Source organism: Cherax quadricarinatus, chromosome 48, assembly GCF_038502225.1.
Source record: "Cherax quadricarinatus isolate ZL_2023a chromosome 48, ASM3850222v1, whole genome shotgun sequence".
Classification (NCBI taxonomy): Eukaryota; Metazoa; Arthropoda; class Malacostraca; order Decapoda; family Parastacidae; genus Cherax; species Cherax quadricarinatus.
The window spans coordinates 907115-930384 of record NC_091339.1 but is presented as its reverse complement, the minus strand read 5'-3'; the positions used below and the strand labels follow the sequence as shown (position 1 = coordinate 930384).

At 42.4% G+C, this 23270-nt stretch overlaps 1 protein-coding gene and 1 long non-coding RNA gene across 2 annotated transcripts in view; one reads left to right on the top strand and one right to left on the bottom strand.

Moving 5' to 3' along the window:
* The window catches only part of LOC138854064 (uncharacterized), a 286615-nt gene that overhangs the window by 108728 nt on the left and 154617 nt on the right, over nucleotides 1–23270 (bottom strand). The window lies entirely within an intron of this gene.
* The window catches only part of LOC128696119 (phospholipase A2 A2-actitoxin-Ucs2a), a 164930-nt gene continuing 154371 nt past the window's right edge, over nucleotides 12712–23270 (top strand). The window contains exon 1 of the mRNA XM_053787208.2: nucleotides 12712–13155. Coding sequence (XP_053643183.1) covers nucleotides 13095–13155 — 61 coding nt within the window. The 5' untranslated portion in view covers nucleotides 12712–13094. The remainder of the gene's footprint in view (nucleotides 13156–23270) is intronic.

The following is a 23270-nucleotide window of genomic DNA, read 5'->3' as shown; positions in this document are numbered from 1 at the left end:
TTTTAAGAAGTTGCCTAACTTATTTTCTCTCCCTCCAATTTATCGTTTATATTTCGCTCATAACCTGCTAACGCCTCATCCAATCGGCTTCAAATTTTCAACGCTTGTGTACGATAACGAAGACCACATTCTTGGAACAATTGTCATGCTCACGTGCCCTATGAGAAAAGTTACTGAACCCATTCCCAGCATCCTGGAATGGCTGGGATAACGTCTAAAACCCTCATTGGCTTATCTTCAAACGTTCAGATAAAAATGCTCCAAATTTTACGACGGAGGAGAGTGAAACTGAATCATGTAGGAGCAGATTTACCTATTTTATATTGAAAATGGTATGGTATTTTTCCGTTAAATCACGTTCAATAATTTTCAGTTTACCTCTTCTGAATGATTTCAATATTTAATGGTCGATGAATCGTAGGGCCAAGAAAGTAGTTACTGAGTTTCATTTGAGTACTTGGAAAGTTGTAGTAAAATCAGAATCCGCGTCATAACTGATGTTGGTGTGATGATGGATCCAGAAAACTGGTTTACCGGACTTGAGTTTTAGGGGTGAGAAATAATCTCATCTTTTGGGGTTTGTGCCGGTGGGTCATAACTGGACTGTAATGTCTACAAACTTTTTTTTAAAGACAGTAAGGAGAAACTATTGATGATTTTTTTTAATGGGAGGGAAGTAGGGGGAAACCAGTTAATCTTCCTCTACTTGCCTCTACGAGAAAGATGCAAAAACTGCCAACACGGGTCTCCTTTCTCCTAATTTGCATCTTTACTTCCTTAATATAATCATTATTGTCAACGTTTTCCGTAAAAGGATATCGCTCAAGAATACAAAACTGGCTGTAATTTAACATTTCTCTAACGTGCAGATGTGTATTATCTTCTTATGAGTGGGAGGGGTTGGATTTGAGTGGGACTTGCACATCGGAGCTTGTTTCTTGGGTGGCATTGAAAATTGGGTTGGTCAAATGTTTGTTAGTGGGATGAATTGTAAAGGACCTGCCTAGTATGGGCCAACAGGCCTACTGCAGTGTTCCTCCTTTCTTATGTTCTTATAAATTGAGAGTTTAGTTTTCAATACTGATCATATATATTGAAGAATCCTAGAAGTTAGTATCTAGATGGATTGATACCTTAATGACCCTCGTGTAGCCAAGAGCTACACGAGGGTCATTAAGGTGCTGTATAACTACAATAGTTATACAGCACGATGAAGGTTTTAAGACGTGGTGTATTACAGACACTTATGATGGCAAAGACTCAAAATATAGAAAAAGCTTTACTGGGATATAGGATTTTCACACATCTTGGCTCAGATGGTAGTGCCTACGGCTCACATCTGAAGGACCGGGTTCAATCCCAGCACAGGCGGAAACGCTGGGCATGATTCCTTACACTGTCGCCCTTGTACACCTAGCAGTAAACAGGCATCTGGGTATTAGTCGACGGTTGTGGGTCGCATCCTGGGCAAGAGAAGCAAGAACCACAGTGACATATGGCACAGCAGTGGCTTAGTAATCCAGGATAACCGAAGGGAGGCCCTCGGATCTAGCTTATTATTAACGTGGATCCTAAGCTCAGCATCCGGGCTGGGGGTTCGTACGTTGGACTACGTGCGACCAGCAGCAACAGCCTAGTTCATCAGGCCCTGATCAACCGGGAGGCCTGGTCAAGGACTGGGCCGCGGGGGCGTTGACCCCCGACAACACCCTCCAGGTAGACTCCCCAGAATAAACACCCAGGGCAGCTGTTTACCTTTTTGTTGTTGTTGGATTATAGGGCCGCGGAAATCTTCCGCCGTAATGGATGGAGTCCTACCTACATACCGCCACGGAGAGTGAAAACAGTGAGAGTGCAACCACGGAGTTACATCACATGGCACGAGTGCCAGTTTTTTCCCAGGCTCTGTTAGTGGGCAACACTCAACGTCCTTGCCAAGACTTTTTTTCTCCCACTTCTTTTTTTCCGTCTATTTTTTTTTCTCCTAACAAGTTCTTCTTCCTCATAAATTTATTACTTGATCTTTCTTTGAGAGACTTGAGGTGGGAGAGAGAGAGAGAGAGAGAGAGAGAGAGAGAGAGAGAGAGAGAGAGAGAGAGAGAGAGAGAGAGAGAGAGAGAGAGAGAGAGAGAGAGAGAGAGAGAGAGACAGACAGACAGACAGACAGACAGACAGACAGACAGAGGCAGAGAATAGGGAGCGAGAATTTATAAAGAAACCAGGATTAGGCGAGTGTTGCCAACACGTAGAGGTACAATGACAAGTGTTGGTAGCTGTGCTCACATGATAATCTAGGTTGGTAGGTCGGCCGCGCATGTGGCAACACTGTCGTCAATGTGGCAGCGCCGAATATAGCGAATTAAAAGAGGCAGGTAAGTTGTGCAAGTGCGCTTGTCGCAACGCCAAGTGGTCTGTTAACATTAAGCTTATTGTGAGGACTCCAACACCCTGGAACCTCTCTCTGTACTTATCTAATTATACTCGCTTAATTGTGGTTGCAGGGGTCGAGTCTTAGCTCCTGGCCCCGTTTCGGTGTGTCTCATTTATGTTTAAGGGTGTTGAAAGCCTCGCCTTCACGAGAACTTTGATCAGTATCACTGAATTTTGCCTTCTTGGGCCTTATCGTATCTACTCTTGAAACTGTATATTGAGTTTGCCTCTATCACAGCCAAGTCATTCCATTTTTCCACCGTCCTGAAACTAAAGAAATACTTCCTTACATCCCTGTGGCTTAGATGGAAGCTGAGGACACAGATGTGTCCCAGTGATCCTAGAATTCTTAACTGAAACTGTCCATATTCGTTGTATCAGTTCCTCTTAAGATTTTGTACGTAGAAATCACCTCCTTTGTTCTTCTCTCTACTGAAGGCGTCCGGTTCATTTCCTGCACCTCTCCTCATAATACATTCCTCTCATTTCTGGTACAAGACTGGTTGCAAACCAAGCACATATACCTCATGTGTCTGCTTAGAATTAGACACATGCGCAATATATAAGTATCTTTATTTTGTAGAAGTTTCGCCAAGTGTTAACTCTTTATAGACATGAACGTAAAACTGTAGGAGAGGAGATACTCAGCCCTTCCGCCTCGCAGAATTATGTAGAGAAGACAACAGATGAGGAAATCGGTCTCTCAGCCTAGAAGTTTTTTTTTTAACCGTAGTCTTCCTGAATATTAAACACAGACAGGAAGATCGTAGGTTATATTCTGGAGTCAGATAAGGTGCAGCAGATGAAAGTACTGTCATAGCCTGGCGGGACCCAACAGCTGAAATAGGTTTAGCCTGAGAGTCAGGCCAGAGGTTAGCAAGTAGGTCCTCTATACCAAGATTACGCGGTGTTGCTGTGTTTGATAAGTATCATTGTATCAGTGGTTTACAATGCCTATAAGTCGACGAACTAGAACATGTACAACATCTGGCTATCTTTACCAGGTGTTGGTTCCATACTGGGGCTGTGTGCTCGGTGACTGTCGTAGCATTAATGTCGTGTATAAGTTTGAGCGCGCGCGCGCGCGCATGTGTGTATGTGTATGTGTGTGTGTGTGTGTGTGTGTGTGTGTGTGTGGTGTGTGTGGTGTGTGTGGTGTGTGTGTGTGGTGTGTGTGTGTGTGTGTGTAATTAGGTCCACTCCCTTCTCCATGAGCTTTATCGAACATCTTCTTAAAACTATGATGGATCCTGCCTCTACTACACCACTCTCCAGATTGTTCCACTTCCTTGACAATTCTATAACTGAAGAGGTACTTCCTAACATCCCCGTGATTCATCTGAGTTTTCAGCTTCCAGTTGTGATCCCTTGTTGCAGTGTCCCATCTCTGAAACATTCTGTCCATATCCACCTTGTCAGTTCCTCTCAGCACTGTACATGTCGTTATCATGTCCCTCTATCTCTCCTGTCTTAAAGTGTCTTCAGATTGATTTTCCTTAATTTCTCCTCATAGGAATACCCCTTAGCTCCAGGACTAGTCTTGTTGCAAACCTTTGCATTTCTCTAATTTCTTGACGTGTTTGACCAGGTGTGGGTTCCAAGCTGGTGCTGCGTACTCCAGTATGGGCCTGACGTACACGGTGTATAGAGTCTTGAATGACTCCTCAGATGTCGAAACGCTATTCTTAGGTGTGCCCTGAGTCCATATCCTGCAGCAGTTATTTGGTTGATGTGCGCCTCAGATGTGCTCGGTGTGATGCTCACCCCAAGATCCTTTTCATTAAGTTTTGCAGCCTTTGACCTCCGAGGCTGTACTCTGTCTTTTAAATGACTCCATCGGTTAACCTCTCTGTTTACAAAGACAAATTTTCTAGTATTCTTTCTGTTCCATTTCTTCCTGATTGTACAACTGTGATTTCTTGTTATCCTTTTTTCCCATCGTATTTTATCCTTTGTATTTTCTCGTCAACATTTAATTTGCTTTTCAGACTTGAATCAAAGATTTGGCTCAACTTTGTTCTTGTCTATTTCCTTATCAAAGTTTCCTTTCTTCTACATTTCCTTAATCATTTCTGGACTCCTCGAGTCTCTGATAATCCTCTTTATAGACCCGTTTCCTATAATGATTCCAAATCCTCTTGGAATCTTTATAGCTATAGCTCTATAGCTCTCCATTACCTTCCATTAAACTATTTTTTGTAAAGTAAAAGGACACAAGTGCAACTAATGTGACATTTATTGTGGCAACGTTTCGCTCTCCAGGAGCTTTATCAAGCCATTACAAACAATACATGGACACAGAGGGTATATTGTTTGTAATGGCTTGATAAAGCTCCTGGAGAGCGAAACGTTGCCACAATAAATGTCACATTAGTTGCACTTGTGTCCTTTTACTTTACATATTGTCGGTAATTCTACCAACTTTATTACAAACTATTTTTTATTACTTTATTCCAGAAAATTGGAATTTACTACAAACTTTTTAATTCCATTTTCATATATAGTACACAATATTTTTCATAAATTTATTTCTATTCCTTGCAATGTTTTGTTCCTCTTAGTTTCTCTAAGACAGTTTTAAAATATTTTCCTTATTATGAATGTAACTATTCGTGTTCATACTTTTATCTGTCAAAGTCATGTTAACGGTATATGTTATTTCCAGTGTAATATAACACTTTCCGAGTGAACTTGGTTAACGTATGTTGAAAATAGTATATAATACCGACGTGTCACACACGTGTCTTACCGACGTGTTGCACACGTGTCTTACCGACGTGTTGCACACGTGTCTTACCGACGTGTTGCACACGTGTCTTACCGACGTGTTGCACAAGTGTCTTACCGACGTGTTGCACACGTGTCTTACCGACGTGTTGCACACGTGTCTTACCGACGTGTTGCACACGTGTCTTACCGACGTGTTACACACGTGTCTTACCGACGTGTTACACACGTGTCTTACCGACGTGTTACACACGTGTCTTACCGACGTGTTACACACGTGTCTTACCGACGTGTTGCACACGTGTCTTACCGACGTGTTGCACACGTGTCTTACCGACGTGTTGCACACGTGTCTTACCGACGTGTTACACACGTGTCTTACCGACGTGTTACACACGTGTCTTACCGACGTGTTACACACGTGTCTTACCGACGTGTTGCACACGTGTCTTACCGACGTGTTACACACGTGTCTTACCGACGTGTTACACACGTGTCTTACCGACGTGTTACACACGTCTTACCGACGTGTTACACACGTGTCTTACCGACGTGTTACATACGTGTCTTACGCTAAATAGTTTGACAAAAATTTCTTGTGTTCCATTAACTACCTGCTCTAATATTGACGGTATGTTGCCTTCTCTCTCCCTCTTGTTGCTTCATTTACATACAACTGCATAAAAAAGTAATCATTAGAGTAAAGCATTTTTTTTGACCATTATTGCCAGTTGCAGCCTCGTACGATGTCTAGTTTCTTCAGTTAAATTCTCCATTGACTATCATTTTTTTCTTTCCCACTTCACGTTACTTTTCATCAATAATGTCCTTAGTATATTCTGTAATATCTCATTTACCTTATCAAACTCTCTACCTTTATTAAATATTGTTTAAAAGAAGTGGGTTGTGTACGTTACTACCGAGAAGTTTTCTTGGGATATGGGTAATATTTTCCTTAGTTATAATTGTTATTTTTACTTATACTGACTCCCATGTCTTGCTTCCCTGATGTTCCTCTCTACGCTGTGACTCCCATGTCTTGCTTCCCTGATGTTCCTCTCTACACTGTGACTCCCATGTCTTGCTTCCCTGATGTTCCTCTCTACACTGACTCCCATGTCTTGCTTTCCTGATGTTCCTCTCTACACTGTGACTCCCATGTCTTGCTTCCCTGATGTTCCTCTCTACACTGTGACTCCCATGTCTTGCTTCCCTGATGTTCCTCTCTACACTGTGACTCCCATGTCTTGCTTCCCTGATGTTCCTCTCTACACTGTGACTCCCATGTCTTGCTTCCCTGATGTTCCTCTCTACACTGACTCCCATGTCTTGCTTTCCTGATGTTCCTCTCTACACTGTGACTCCCATGTCTTGCTTCCCTGATGTTCCTCTCTACACTGTGACTCCCATGTCTTGCTTCCCTGATGTTCCTCTCTACGCTGTGACTCCCATGTCTTGCTTTCCTGATGTTCCTCTCTACACTGTGACTCCCATGTCTTGCTTTCCTGATGTTCCTCTCTACACTGACTCCCATGTCTTGCTTCCCTGATGTTCCTCTCTACACTGTGACTCCCATGTCTTGCTTCCCTGATGTTCCTCTCTACACTGTGACTCCCATGTCTTGCTTCCCTGATGTTCCTCTCTACACTGTGACTCCCATGTCTTGCTTCCCTGATGTTCCTCTCTACACTGTGACTCCCATGTCTTGCTACAGTGATGTCCCTCTCTACACTGACTCCAATGTCCTGCTACAGTGATGTTCCTCTCTACACTGTGACTCCCATGTCTTGCTTCCCTGATGTTCCTCTCTACACTGTGACTCCCATGTCTTGCTTCCCTGATGTTCCTCTCTACACTGTGACTCCCATGTCTTGCTTCCTTGATGTTCCTCTCTACACTGTGACTCCCATGTCTTGCTTCCCTGATGTTCCTCTCTACGCTGTGACTCCCATGTCTTGCTTCCCTGATGTTCCTCTCTACACTGACTCCCATGTCTTGCTTCCCTGATGTTCCTCTCTACACTGTGACTCCCATGTCTTGCTTCCCTGATGTTCCTCTCTACGCTGTGACTCCCATGTCTTGCTTCCCTGATGTTCCTCTCTACACTGTGACTCCCATGTCTTGCTACAGTGATGTCCCTCTCTACACTGACTCCAATGTCCTGCTACAGTGATGTTCCTCTCTACACTGTGACTCCCATGTCTTGCTTCCCTGATGTTCCTCTCTACACTGTGACTCCCATGTCTTGCTTCCCTGATGTTCCTCTCTACACTGACTCCCATGTCTTGCTTTCCTGATGTTCCTCTCTACACTGTGACTCCCATGTCTTGCTTCCCTGATGTTCCTCTCTACACTGTGACTCCCATGTCTTGCTTCCCTGATGTTCCTCTCTACGCTGTGACTCCCATGTCTTGCTTTCCTGATGTTCCTCTCTACACTGTGACTCCCATGTCTTGCTTTCCTGATGTTCCTCTCTACACTGACTCCCATGTCTTGCTTCCCTGATGTTCCTCTCTACACTGTGACTCCCATGTCTTGCTTCCCTGATGTTCCTCTCTACACTGACTCCCATGTCTTGCTTTCCTGATGTTCCTCTCTACACTGTGACTCCCATGTCTTGCTTTCCTGATGTTCCTCTCTACACTGTGACTCCCATGTCTTGCTTTCCTGAAGTTCCTCTCTACACTGTGACTCCCATGTCTTGCTTCCCTGATGTTCCTCTCTACGCTGTGACTCCCATGTCTTGCTTCCCTGATGTCCCTCTCTACACTGACTCCCATGTCTTGCTACAGTGATGTCCCTCTCTACACTGACTCCCATGTCCTGCTACAGTGATGTCCCTCTCTACACTGACTCCCATGTCTTGCTACAGTGATGTCCCTCTCTACACTGACTCCCATGTCCTGCTACAGTGATGTCCCTCTCTACACTGACTCCCATGTCTTGCTACAGTGATGTCCCTCTCTACACTGACTCCCATGTCTTGCTACAGTGATGTCCCTCTCTACACTGACTCCCATGTCCTGCTACAGTGATGTCCCTCTCTACACTGACTCCCATGTCTTGCTACAGTGATGTCCCTCTCTACACTGACTCCCATGTCTTGCTACAGTGATGTCCCTCTCTACAGTGACTCTCATGTCTTGCTACAGTGATGTCCCTCTCTACAGTGACTCTCATGTCTTGCTACAGTGATGTCCCTCTCTACACTGACTCCCATGTCTTGCTACAGTGATGTCCCTCTCTACAGTGACTCTCATGTCTTGCTACAGTGATGTCCCTCTCTACAGTGACTCTCATGTCTTGCTACAGTGATGTCCCTCTCTACACTGACTCCCATGTCTTGCTACAGTGATGTCCCTCTCTACAGTGACTCTCATGTCTTGCTACAGTGATGTCCCTCTCTACAGTGACTCTCATGTCTTGCTACAGTGATGTCCCTCTCTACACTGACTCCCATGTCTTGCTACAGTGATGTCCCTCTCTACAGTGACTCTCATGTCTTGCTACAGTGATGTCCCTCTCTACAGTGACTCTCATGTCTTGCTACAGTGATGTCCCTCTCTACAGTGACTCTCATGTCTTGCTACAGTGATGTCCCTCTCTACAGTGACTCTCATGTCTTGCTACAGTGATGTCCCTCTCTACAGTGACTCTCATGTCTTGCTACAGTGATGTCCCTCTCTACACTGAGAACTTCTCTCATCCATCCTAATTTACAAAATTTTTCAAGTTTATATTCGGTAAGACAGGTTTCTTTTCGTTTATAACGTTCCTTATTTCTTGTTTTTCTTTAGATTACTCCATAAATGTTAGCAAATAAACTGGACAGAAATGTTGTCATCTCGATATTCCTATTTGTTAGCTATATGTTCTTGTTTCCTATTTATCTTGTGCTCGTTTTTTCTTTTTTTTGAGAAATGATCTGTAAGATCGGGACGGTCCTGTTACTCTCTGAAAAATAATTCTTACTTTTCCTCATTTATATCCTCATTTAACCTCGTAGCGGCGTTTACGAGAAAAAATTATCACCTATGTCCTTTTTTAAAAGGCCTTGTCTTTTTTCTCTCTTCTTTATTTCGTCTTTATCTTTCTGTAACGTTGCTTCCTCATATTTACTCTGTATTATTGTCAGTTGCCTCTGCTTATCTTTCTCGGAGTTTCCAACTCTCCTGCATCCCATATTATAATCGAAAAACTAAGCGCTAAACCCACAAGGGTCATGCAGCCCTACATCCCTCAATATGCTCTTGGCAGTTCATTTGTGTGCTCTTCTTTGCTTCGCTTCTTAATATTATTTTTCCTTCATCACAGCCGACAACAACAGCTGTTTATCTGCCATCTCCTCTTTAACTGATAAATTAATAATAATTCTAGCAGTAAATTCCTTTGCCCTGCAGGAGTCGAGTCTCAGCTTCTTGTACTCGCCTATTTGTACTCACCTATTTGTGGTTGCAGGGCTCGAGTCTTAGCTCCTGGCCCCGCCTCTTCACCGGTTGCTACTGGGCCCTCTCTCTCCCCGCTCCATGAGCTCTATCAAACCTCGTCTTAAAACTGTGTATGGTTCCTGCCTCCACTAGGTAATTTTCTAGGCTATTCCACTGCCTTACAACTCTATGACTGAAGAAATACTTCCTAATATCTCTCTGACTCATTTGTGTCTTCAACTTCCAATTGTGGCCTCTTGTTTCTGTGTCCCCTCCCTGGAACATCCTGTCTTTGTCCACCTTGTCTATTCCACGCAGTATTTTATATGTCGTTATCATGTGTGTGTGTGTGTGTGTGTGTGTGTGTGTGTGTGTGTGTGTGTGTGTTTGGGAAGGGGGGGTAATGATTGTCTGGAACGGACAGAAACCTGGATTATAACGGTCCAGGAAGGAGCGAAACCTGGTCCAGTTTTCCTTCACAGTTTATGGCTCAGTTGTATTTCCCGTTGTCTATATCTCTCTCCTGTTCTCTACGTCTCTCCTGTTATCTACGTCTCTCCTGTTATCTACGTCTCTCCCGTTATCTACGTCTCTCCCGTTATCTACGTCTCTCCCGTTATCTACGTCTCTCCCGTTATCTACGTCTCTCATGTTCTCTACGTCTCTTTTCCCTTATTTTAAGTTCTATCCCTCAGCTTCACGAACTTTCTTACCTTGACTTTGATTATATCTTCATTTTCCTTCAAACATTCGAACTTAAGAACCTAAGTTCAATTATATGTAGTAATCTAGATAGGTGCAGTGTTACTATTATTGATAAAAGCAGTGTTACCAGTTTGATAAGTGCAGTGTTACTACTTAGATAAGCGTAGTGTTACCACTTTCCAGTGTTACCGCTTTGATAAGTGCAGTGTTACAACTCTGATAAGCGCGGTGTTACCACTCTGATAAGCGCGGTGTTACCGCTTAGATCAGCGCAGTTTTGCGACTTGGATCAGCGCAGTATTACCACTTCGATAAGTGCAGTATTGCTACTTCGAAAAGTGCAGTATTACCACTTCGATAAGTACAGTGTTACCACTTTGAGACTGGGTTCAGTCCATCAATCTTGAACACACAGAGTCCAGGTTGAGGGACTGATTACCTCAAACTCTTCATCATCTTCAACTGTTTCTCTCCGTATTGGACTGAAGAAGCCACTGGCTGGAGAAAAACGTTTCCACAGCATTACCAAATGTTACACAAGTATCTCATTTTTCAACTTGTCAGTGATTCTAAACTCATTAGTAAATGTCCCTAAACTCACAACTACTGCATCTTAACTCATGGATAGTTTATCATAGTATTTATGATAGTTAATCACAATCACAAATACTACACTATTTATAGTATTTGTGATAGCTCATCATAGTACCTGGGGATAGTTTACCAGTGTAGTAGTAGACGTCAGTGTATTATTAAGTATCCGAAAAGGAGGATCTTTAAATGGTTGCCTGATTTTTTTTTTTACTTCCTACAAATCTTGTATTATTTTGATCATAACTCGAGAAAACCTCATCCAATCGGCTTCAAAATTTCAATGCCTGTGCACGGTCACTAGGACCAAATTCTTGGCTCGAACGGGAGATGCTTCGATTCTGGTGAACATCTTTCGATCCATGTAAAGCTGCCCCTCACCTTTCTAGGCTTAAACTTGCCTATCCACACTCCTCCCTGACTGGAGAACCAGAGATATGATTACAGTGTTGAAGATACTCAGGGATATATATGCAGTTTAGAAAGGTAGGTGAATGGAAGTGGGAGTGACTAGGAAGGGGCGCAGAGGGAAATTTATCACATAAAGAGGACCAAAAAGACTTTTAAAGCTACTTCTTCAGTGTGAGGAATAAAGTGGTGAGTGAGTTCAGGTGCCACAGTGTGCAGAATGATGAACAATTGTTCTGACCAGAACCAGAACTCAAGGGCTCAGAAAGCTATAACAATCAAATGCATGATATATACAACCCGAGAGACAGAGCTTAAGTTTCACACACACACACACACACACACACACACACACACACACTTCTTCAGAGCTGTCTGGAAGTGGAATAGTCTGGAGAGTGATGTAGTGGGAGCAGAATCCATACATAGCTTTAAGAAGAGGTGTGATACGGCTCATGGAGCAGGGAGAGAGTGGACCTAGTAGCGACCAGTGAGGAGGCGGGGCCAGGAGCTATGAATCGACGCCTGAAACCACAATTAGGTGATTACACAAAATACACATACTCGTGTGGGTGATTATTAAAATCAAGGGGGAAGCGCTAAACCCGGAGGATTATACAGCGCCTGGGGGGATGTGGAAGGCATTCAGGCTTAATTCGGGGAACTGGAGCACAGATCCAATTCCCTAAATCAAGAGCCCCTCACCAACATCAAGGAACCTTCCTCGAGGGGTCGTGTGGGTGAGAGAGCAAGTCTGAAAGTCCTCATTCTGCCAAAGTCGACGGTATTCTGAATATACGAATGAATTAACCTTCAGTATATATAGAGGCTCCCAAGGAGCTGCTAACACCAGATACTTTCATAAATACTGTGTCCGTACAGTTCGTAAAGTCTTAGAACAATTATTATATTGCGGTTAATGAGGAAACTATATTTGTATTTAGCTCCTCGATAATGTTACTCTTCGTTTCTACAAGATCATGCATACACCTGCCTGATGCTGCACGATGCATGACATGCTATTGGATGTTAAAATGGACCTCCATGGTAAAGTCCTGCAGAGTGATAGGTCAACAGGTTGTGACGCCATGGAGGTGTGGGAGAAGCAGATGACTATCATTGGCTCTAACGCCATGACGTAACTGTGACGTTACATCACAACACAGGTAAGATTCACCGTCGCTGGAATTAAGTGGGCATTATTTGCTTTGTTTCACGTTCTCAACAACATAGTTGTAGATGATAAGGGTAACAAGGAAGTTCTCGTATGGGAGAAGCGGGGGTCGATGGTTCTTTTGTAGATTACGCGGCGCTGGAAACTAGGGAAGGGGCGTACACACACACACGCGCGCGTAACACACGCGCGCACACACACATACACACCACACACACACACATACACACCCTCTCACACGTGGTGATCAGTGTGTACCGTGGCAAGCTGGTGAAGGGTTGAGCTCTCTCTGTTCTGGTGTGCTAGTGCAGCCTGTGTATCTAGCCTGTTACTCTAATCTTTTATCTCGCGCGTGCTGCTTCATCTTCTCCTCTCCGGCCATCCCTAATCCAGACTTACACTTCAAGGATAATATCTTGAATCGTCCCAAAACTATTAACACTCTCAGTAACGTTTAAAGTGTGAAATTGCAAATGAGAAGTTGTGCGACTCGGTCAATGCTTCTTGCTACCAGTCGTAGACGCATCTCCGACTCCACGACAGAGGAATTATTCTTTGATCTCTACGAGACGTGTCGAAGATCTGAGCAGAACCTGGCAGGCAGGACGAGGTGAAGGCTCCAGAGAGAGACGATGAGGCTCTTCACACTCTGCACCACCTTGTACGTCACCCTCGTTCCCACTGCACTCTCAGGTGAGTCTATGAAGCCGTCTTCAGGACCTCTTACACAAGGGTGCATGAAAAATATGAGAAATATAACGTTCACGATGCTCCTCATTCTCTCTTCATTGGTGGTCGGATAAACAAACCTCTGTAGGCTGCTAGAAATTATTACAGTCTTTAGGAAGCGTAAACCCCATAAGAGTTATACCACTCAGAGAATTTGAGATAATCATATTTGATCCAATATGAAAATAGCTTCAAATAATTGGATTAAGAGCCCTTCCCTATCAAGGCTGTTAGGAAACTACCTAGACTGCTTTAAATTTAAAGGGGAGAGAAGAGCTAACCTGCTAGACCACTGTTTATAGTTAGTAGCTCGTGGTTCACAAGTGAGGGACCAAAATTCGATTCCGGCAAGAGTGGAAACGTTGGTCACGATTCCTGACACCTGTTGCTCCTGTTCGCATGGGGATTAGTCGCATAGCATGGAGGGACAGGAAGGGTAGCTGTTATACCTAACCGAGGGCTAGATTTCATAATAAACCGATGTAAGACAACAATTAGCCTACAAATTCAATGGTGTAAAAAATATAAAACAGCTAACCTGCTAGAAAACAAGCTTGAATGATCAAAGGAATATGTGGATCGGTTAAGAGTTGCTAGGATATCCACACACTGTTCACAGTTTTTTATAAGCTAGTTTTTGTGTATTTTCTCCCAAGAGAATAACACCTGGCTTGTCTAGCTGTCTCCAAGATCCCACACCCAACAACTGGTTACAACACCGACAACATATACTAATACAACCAAACTAGTCAAGGAATTGAAGACTAAGGAAAACTAGATTCCTAGGCTACCTTAAAAGAGCATCTTATTAATACTATTAATTATTATATTCTGAAATATTTTGCATTCTGTTTTTAATTCTTGCTATGATTTTGAAAGAAAAAACCCACCCAAGATAGACATTCATGACAGGTAATTAGGACACTCAGGAAAGACATTCAAAGTCTGTCTAGTGATGCATTTGCACACATATATTTGCACACTCGTGTGTGCAAATGCATCACTGGTCAGCAGTCTTATGTGATAGAATACACAGTATATCATCTCAGAGATTCTGCCTGATACAACGCACAATATATCACTTAAATAGCATTCCTGCATGTTAGAACACACAGTATATAATTTCTCAGAGATCTTACGTGACGAAAAACACGGTTTATACGGATCAGAAACCTTGCAATGATGGCTCTCCCAGCAGACTGTGTACTCCATGTAGGTTGAAGCTTACATGGCATGGTGATAGGAGGGGGTTGACGGGGTAGAAGTGGTGGCAGCCTAAGGCTTCCCCCTCAACCAGCCCACCCTGTCATTTGTGGAGAGTTGTGGAGGAGACTAGCTTGATACAGCCTCGCCCAGACTATTCTAAGTCAGCAGGGGTACAACTATGTAATAATGCATACAGATATTATGATGTATGATATAGACAGATGACACTGCTGTATGATGACGCAGCTGGCACTAATATATAACAGTTGATACTGACACGTTGCTTACATTATGCTATATGATACAGGCAGCTGACACTATAAGATACAAGCAGCTGACACTGCTATATAATGCAAGGGACTAACAGTTGCTCGAATCGTATAGCGTAGTGACACTATATTGTATGATACACGCAGCTAACACTATCCTGTACGTTACATACAGCTGACACCATAGAGTATGATACAGGTAACTGACACGTACTATATGATACAGGCAACTGACACTATCCTGTATGATACACCCAGCTGACACTGTGATACATGCAGATGACACTATATGATACATAGAAGTGTCATTATGTTACATGATACAGGCAGCTGGCACTATGCTGGGATACAATAATCAGGTTTGATCCGAGGAAAGGGGAATTTAGTTTCAATAGTACCGATTCCGAGCCATCCACCGACATCACTAAGGGGTTGAATTCCAGCAGCCACTTCTACGCCCATGTGGGTAGTGTACACATGTGTTTACTATTCACGTCATCTTTTTATTCTCTCTCGGCTACAAAATGTGTATAACGATATTAACGTAATATGGAGATGTACTGTACATTCTATATAATAATTTTAAATTAAACTTGCTTTTAAAATGTCATTTTAAGGATTAAATTAGCTAACATCATAATATTTGACACCAGAAATGGTACCGCTACTATTACTGAACCTTGAGGGACCCCACCCGTCATGCGTGACCATGTTGGTATGTCCTCCCTATCATTGTCTCCTACCCTTTATAATATTATTATTATTATAATAAAAAAGAAGCGCTAAGCCACAAGGGCTATACAGCTCCCTTTATAATAATAATAATAATAATAATAATAATAATAATAATAATAATAATAATAATATTTATTTCTACAGTACATGTACAGCATTTCGGGCAAATTAGGTCAATTTTTGTCTTCAGGATGCGAACCATACCTGTCCACTAATACCCGGGTACCTATTTTACTGATAGGTGAACATAGACAGCAGATGCCTTAAAGAAACCACGTCCTAATGTACCGGAGATCGACCCCAGGCCCTCAGTGTGTGACCTGAGTGCGCTAGCAATTGAGCTACGGGACACTTCTAAGTAAGGAGATCCACTGTCATTCCGTTCGAGTTATCCATTATAGCTCTTATAGGTGCGGTATATCAAATACAGTTTCAAAATCTAAGGACAGTGCAGCCAGCATTTTGCGTTTTTCGTTATAGTTGTCAGACTGTCGCAAGACTCCTGGAGGTTGTTAATATCAGATTTACCTGTTTTAATCCCAGGTCAGTTGTCGGTTATTATACCAGTGCTCTTTAGCTGTTCCAGCCTTACTTTTTAATGTGTGTGTACTCACCTAGTTGTACTCACCTAGTTGTGGTTGCAAGGGTCGATTCATAGCTCCTGGCTCCACCTCTTCACTGGCCGCTACTGGGTCACTCTCCCTGAACCGTGAGCTTTATCATACCTCTGCTTATAGCTATGTATGGATCCTGCCTCCACTACATCGCTTCCCAAACTGTTCCACTTCCTGACTACTCTGCGACTGAAGAAATACTTCCTAACATCCCTGTGATTCATATGTGTCTTCAACTTCCAACTGTGTCCCTTTGTTGCTGTGTCCCATCTCTGGAACATTCCGTCTCTGTCCACCTTGTTAATTCCTCTCAGTATTTTATATGTTATCATATCCCCCCTATCTCTCCTGTTCTCCAGTGTCGTCAGGTCGATTTCCCTTAATCTCTCCTCGTAGGATATAACCCTTAGCTCTGGGACTAGTCTTGTTGCAAACCTTTGCACTTTCTCTAGTTTCTTTACGTGCTTGGCTAAATGTTGGTTTCAAACTGGTGCTGCATACTCCAATATGGGCCTAACGTACACAGTGTACAGGGTCCTGAACGATTCCTTATTAAGATGGCGGAATGCTGTTCTTAGGTTTGCTAACTGCCCATATGCTGCAGCAGTTATTTGGTTGATGTGCGCCTCAGGAGATGTGCCTGGTGTTATACTCACACCAAAATCTTTTTCCTTGGGTGAGTTTTGTAGTTTCTGGCCCCCTACACTGTACTCCGTCTAAGGTCTTCTTTGCCCTTCCCCAATCTTCATGACTTTGCACTTGGTGGGGTTGAACTCCAGGAGTCAATTGCTGGACCAGGCCTGCAGCCTGTCCAGATCCCTTTGTAGTTCTTCCTGGTCCTCATCCGATTGAATTCTTCTCATCAACTTCACATCATCTGCAAACAGGGACACTTCGGAGTCTATTCCTTCCGTCATGTTGTTCACGAATACCAGAAACAGGACCGGTCCTAGGACTGACCCCCGTGGAACCCCACTCGTCACAGGCACCCACTCTGACACCTCACCTCGTACCATGACTCGCTGCGGTCTTCCTGACAGGTATTCCCTGATCCATTGTAGTGCCTTCTCTGTTATCCCTGCTTGGTCCTCCAGTTTTTGCAGTAATCTCTTGTGAGGAACTGTGTCAAACGCCTTCTTACAGTCCAAGAAAATGCAATCTACCCACCTCTCTCTCTCTCTCTCGTCTTACTGCTGTCACCCTGTCATAGAACTCCAGTAGGTTTGTGACACAGGATTTCCCATCCCTGAAACCGTGTTGGCTGTTGTTGATGAGCTCATACCTTTCTAGGTGCTCCACCACTCTTCTGATAATCTCCATGACTTTGCATACTATACATGTCAGTGACACTGGTCTGTAGTCTAGTGCTTCATGTCTGTCTGTTTTTTTTTTTAAATTGGGACTACATTTGCTGTCTTCCATACCTCAGGTAATCTCCCTGTTTCGATAGATGTGTTGAATATTGTTGTTAGGGGTATACATAGCGCGGGATGTTTTCCAACCCCATCGCCTTTGAGGTGTGTACTCACCTAGTTGAGGTTGCAGGGGTCGATACCAAGCTCTTGGCCCCGCCTGTGTGTTAGTTACCATTTTGTCCTAGGCACATGTGTGTGTGTGTGTGTGTGTGTGTGTGTGTGTGTGTGTGTGTGTGTGTGTGTGTGTCGCGCGTGTTGAACACCTCAACAAGGTGAAGAGTCGATTTCAAGTATTATAAACGTTGTGATCCTAGTTGTTGATATTCGTGGTTTGTACTTGTTTCGTAGCAGTGATGCCATTAATAATGTTTGTACTTAAGTTCATAACATGTCACAAATGTTATATAATATTTACTCATGGAGTTACACTCTCCAGTATATTATTGGTTCCTGGCGTCTTGGGTCATATCGTACCTACTCTAGAAATTGCGCACGGAGTTAACTTCAACTTATTTACCACACTGAGCATGAAAAAATGTTTCCTAGCATCAAAGTAACTCATCTGTGTCCTTTTATCTATGTTCCTCAGTCTCTCAGCCGAGCAGTTCAATGTCCTTATATGCAGTCAAATTCTGTGTATCTTGCATGTTTTAAATATGTTTTCAAAGTTGTCAGGTTCAGGTCCTTCAGTGTCTTCTCACTAATCAGTTCTCATCTCCGGTAATTGTCTTACTGTCAAGCTCTGGACCATCTCGAGTTTTAGTACGAGCTTAACCAGAGGAGGGCTGCGTGCTGGTGCTCTTTACTCCATGATGGACCTGACATACGTCGTACAAGGAGCGCTGTCTCAGAAGACAGTCCTGAGATTAACCTCGCAAATGCTGCAAATATGTGTATTATATGCACCTCTGGCGATATGTTGAATGTGATGGTCATTCTCAGTCCTTTTTCCCTGAGCAATATTTATTTGTAGTTTATCGTTTCTCAAGGTGTATTCCGTATCTGGTCTTAACTTCCCATCAATAATTTTCATGACCTTGCACTTGTGTTCATCTTCTGTAACTACTAGTTTGACCACTTTTGTACTTGTTCCGTCTTTATATTCTTCCGTGTATAGTTGTCTCATAATTGTGCGTCGTCATACATACATCCGTGTCAGTCTATTCTGGCATGTCATATACATATTTTAAAAATAGTAATGGTCCTAGTACTGATTCTTTGGGAACCCCATTCGTTACACTTTCCCATCATGAAACATATGCATTTAACACCATCCCCTCTCTTATCTTCTTTATATATTACTTTATCCACTGTAAAGCCTTATCTTGTATCCTTGCATCCTCTAACACGTGAATCAATCTATGATGGGGTACACGGTCGAATACTTTCTCCCGGTCTAAGAGTATTCAGTTTACCTCGTCCCTGTCTTTCTTGCTTGATCTCCGTTATTCTGTCACAGTACTCCAGTAGGTTAGAGAGGCATGATATACCTTCCTAAATCCCTGATGATTTTCTGTAACGAAGGTGCTCACCCAACTTTCCTTATCTTTTCCAATATTTTGGATAGTACACTAGTCGGTGATATTGCTTGTAGTTCATTACATCCTGCCTCTCCTCCTTGTATGTTGGGATTATAATTGCAGTTTTCTGGTTATCCAGTAGTTTTTTTGCCTCAAGTGACACGTAATTTTATGTTATAGGATAACACAGTTATTCCTCTCCTTTCAGTATCCATGGTGATATGCTGTCAACCCATATGGCTTTTCATGTACCCCACTATTTTAGTAGTTTCATTATTTCCTTTTGATTTGTAAATTTATCAAAATTTTGTTCATTTGCCCTTTCATCCATGCTTTCTAACTATCGGTGTCTCCTCAAATTTGCTTCATTCCTTGTAAGCCTTTTATTGTCTTCTCTGAGTGCTCTCCTTCCTTCAGGCTTATTACTTGATCTTTTACAGTCGTCTTCCTTTTTTTGCCCTGCGCTGCTATGCCATTCTCAAATTGACACTGATTTCCTTTTTATCCTGCACATTGATAGATATTTTGTTTACGTCCTTATTCTGCCGTTCTCTGTGTCCTGTACTTTTTCCATGCGCTTTTGTTTTGGTTTCTCTGCGTCTCTGATTAAACCCAGAGCTCTCACTGCGTTGTTGCTTCCCATAACTTCTGCTATTTCTTCCCGGTAATTTTTGGCGAGGCTCTCCATCTCTTGGGTTGTTTGATCATTCAGGTCTCTGTAAAAATGGGTTTCGTTTAGATAATCTCTCACCAGTGCCTAGTTCCCTCTTCTGTAATCTGGTTTATATATATTTTTACCCCCACTTCTACTAAATACTCAAAGCTAAGAACCATATGGTCACTAGACCCTAGTGGTAGCCCGTAGCCCGTATTCCATTCACCTATTTAAGATTAATTTGAGGTGAGCAGGTCAAGATCAGGAGATTCATCCTCTGTCCTCACTCTTGTGGCTTCTTTGTCATGTTGGGTCATGAAAATTTCCATGACTGCCTCTATCGGTTTTCTCTCCATGTTTCTGGCCCTCAGTGTGGATCACATTACACACGATCTTTTTCCTTGCGGGTGAAGTGACTTATAACTACTCTCTCTCTCTCTCTCTCTTTGCTGTTTCTCGAATTTGTATTGTGGCCCTATTTTTCTCATCACACACTTTCCTCAATTTCCCCGTTGTTCACTTGGGGAGTATAAATCACTGTTACTATTACCTTGGGTCCCCAGTGTTAGTTCTTCTGTTATACTCTACATACAACTTAGGTACAGGCCAGGGAGTTTGTGTGTTGCAACTAGTGAAGACTTTCGTGGCTTACGAGCTGAAACCTCGACGAAAAACAGACATTGTAACCATGTTTGCCAGCACTACCCTTGCCAAGAAAGAACTGGGCTGGACAGCCAAGTACACTCGCTGGAAAACATGTGTGAAGACTTCTGGAGGTGGCAGACAATGAACCCTGATGGTTATGCAAATGAGTCATTCCCAGCAACTTCTCTGGATGAAATTCTTCTTCTCTTTGAGAAGACGACTGCAGCTGGACCTGTCAAAGTGGTGCCAGCTTTCAATTATGATAATTCTATTACTGGTGTCAATGGTGTAAATAATCACTGAATGTGCATCACTTTACAGTGTAATAATGTATAAATGCAGTAGTTACTATTCAGCATTGTTGTGGTGTATTAAAATGTGTGTTTACTCACTGATTTCCAAAGGTGAAAAGTTTTTCCCCCACAGTTAAAAACAGGCAAATGGTTCAGGAATCCCACTAAATATTATTTTTTTTAAGACGGAAATACTGAATTCTTATAGTTAGTATAACAGGAACAAAGAATGTTTAAATTTATTTTTTCATCAAATCGGTCTTATCCCACAGAGACATTTTAAAATTGTTCCACAAAAAAGGAAATAATAGGCTAAACTTTAAAGCTACTCTGGGAAGTAACTGAAATAACTGATTTTAATTATTTAAATTGAGAGCTTTCAAAAAATCAGTTCATCTGTTAAATAACTGTAATTGACATGATAAATAACTGTAATTGACATGATAAATAACTGTAATTGACATGATAACTGTAATTGACATGATAAATAACTAATTGACATGATAAATAGCTGTAATTGACATGATAAATAACTGTAACTGACATGACCAGGACAGTAGATATGCTGAACGAACTATATTTGTAGTTATAAAACCCAACTAATTGTCTTCCAGCACATAAATACATACCGGTAATACAGCTGAATGCATTCCTACCAGTATTGTATATATCCATATTTGGCGGATTTTATAATCATTGTATCAGTATTTCTATAATGAATTGACTCATTTGTAGTTTGTCTTTTATATGGAATTTATTTTCAGTGTTGTGTAATTTTAGTGGCCACAAATTTAAACATTTGGATATATTTTTTTTTACTTTTTGCCTCTTGGACATTTGCTCACCGAACTAGCGTGTCCTTGCATCTCTCAGTTCCTCAGTACCACTGATGTCTTACCATTAGTGCTACCCTTCCTTAGTTACCAGCTGCCAGAGGCACTTGTCGATAGACACTTGGCCTGTTTTGTGTGTGTACTCCCTTATACTCCCCTATATGTGGTTATAAGGGTCGAGTCATAGCGACTAGCTCGTGGCCCCGTCTCTTCGCTAGTTGCTACTAGGTTCACCCTCTCCCTGTTCCAACAGCCATGCTGTACTTCTTAAAGCTATGTATGGCTCATGCCTCCACTACTACTACTACTACTACTACCATTCCAGTCTCCACATTGCTCCACTTCCTTAGTGTGTGAGCTAGAGCTTAATTTTGAGCAACATAACCGAGGTTATGTAATAGGTTAACGCACATACCTGTTTTCCAGGCGTGGTTAAGCAAGCAGAAATCGTCCAGGTGCGTCATAAAAAACTGGCTCATCAAGAGCCTCTGGAAACCGTCTGGTTTCCAGAGGCTCTTGATGAGCCAGTTTCTTTCTAATTAAAATTATAATCATGAGGGAGCCTTAAACCCGTAAGGATTATACAGCGCCTGTGGGGGGGGGGGAGATGGAAGGTATTCAGGCTCAATTCAGGGAACCAAAGCACATATCCAATTCCCTAGATCAAGAGCCCCTCATCAGCGTCAAGCAACCTCCCTGGAGGGGTTTCTTATTAAAATAGTTCGCCCGGGCTCGCATTAGGGTTTCCCGGGTTAATATTAGGATTACCCGAGGCCGTATTAGGGTTAATTAACTTCGCATTACGGTTGTGTAGCCTAATATGAGAGTTCCCTAGCCACACATGATTCCCTATTTACATATAAAGGGTTTCCTATTTGCATACGAGGGGTTTTCTAGTCACATATGAGGGGGTTTCCTAGTTACATAAGGGAGGTTCCCTAGTTTCACTTGAGGGTTCCCAGCCTCGTAGTAAAGATCCCCAGGATCTAAGAATTTTTTTTCTAAACTAATTCATCGTATCGTATTGATTTTCATTAGCTGTGCTCTCAGTCTGATTTCTATTTCCTATTAAAAATTTCCATAACTGATATTAGAGTTCAGATGACGCACTCCATTTTCTTCAGGGTTCAACGGATGTGTGTTTTGATATGTGGCCTTTTTATTCCTCGTGATTGAGTATTTAAGAATGCTTTTAGAAGAGGTTAGTACTGTCTATGAGATTCGTTAGTGTTACTGGTAGGTAATAGTGTCGTTGTTAGTAGGTAGTGTTCTTGTTAGTAGGTAGCGTTGTTAGTAGGTAATAGTGTTATTAGTAGCTAATAGTACCGCAGTTAGTAATCAATAGGACTGTTAGTAACTAATAGTGTTGTTGTTAGTAAGTAATAAGCCGAATTAAAAAAAAATGATCATTGAATATGGGAAGTAGAGAGCCCCTGGCCTAACTAGCGGTTCACTAGATTTATCTAGAAAAACATTTGTTTCGTTAACTTGTGGATCAGTAGATTAACTAGAGGAATCAGTGGTCTTGTTAACTAGTGGGTCACCTGTTAACTACGGGGTCGCTGGTCGTCAACTAGTGGATCACTGGTCAACTAGTGGATCATTCGTCAACTAGTGGATCACTGGTTGTCAACTAGTGGATCACTGGTTATCAACTAGTGGATCACTGGTTATCAACTAGTGGATCACTGGTTATCAACTAGTGGATCACTGGTTAACTAGTGGATCACTGGTTATCAACTAGTGGATCACTGGTTATCAACTAGTGGATCACTGGTTATCAACTAGTGGATCACTGGTTATCAACTAGTGGATCACTGGTTATCAACTAGTGGATCACTGGTTATCAACTAGTGGATCACTGGTTATCAACTTGTGGATCACTGGTCGTCAA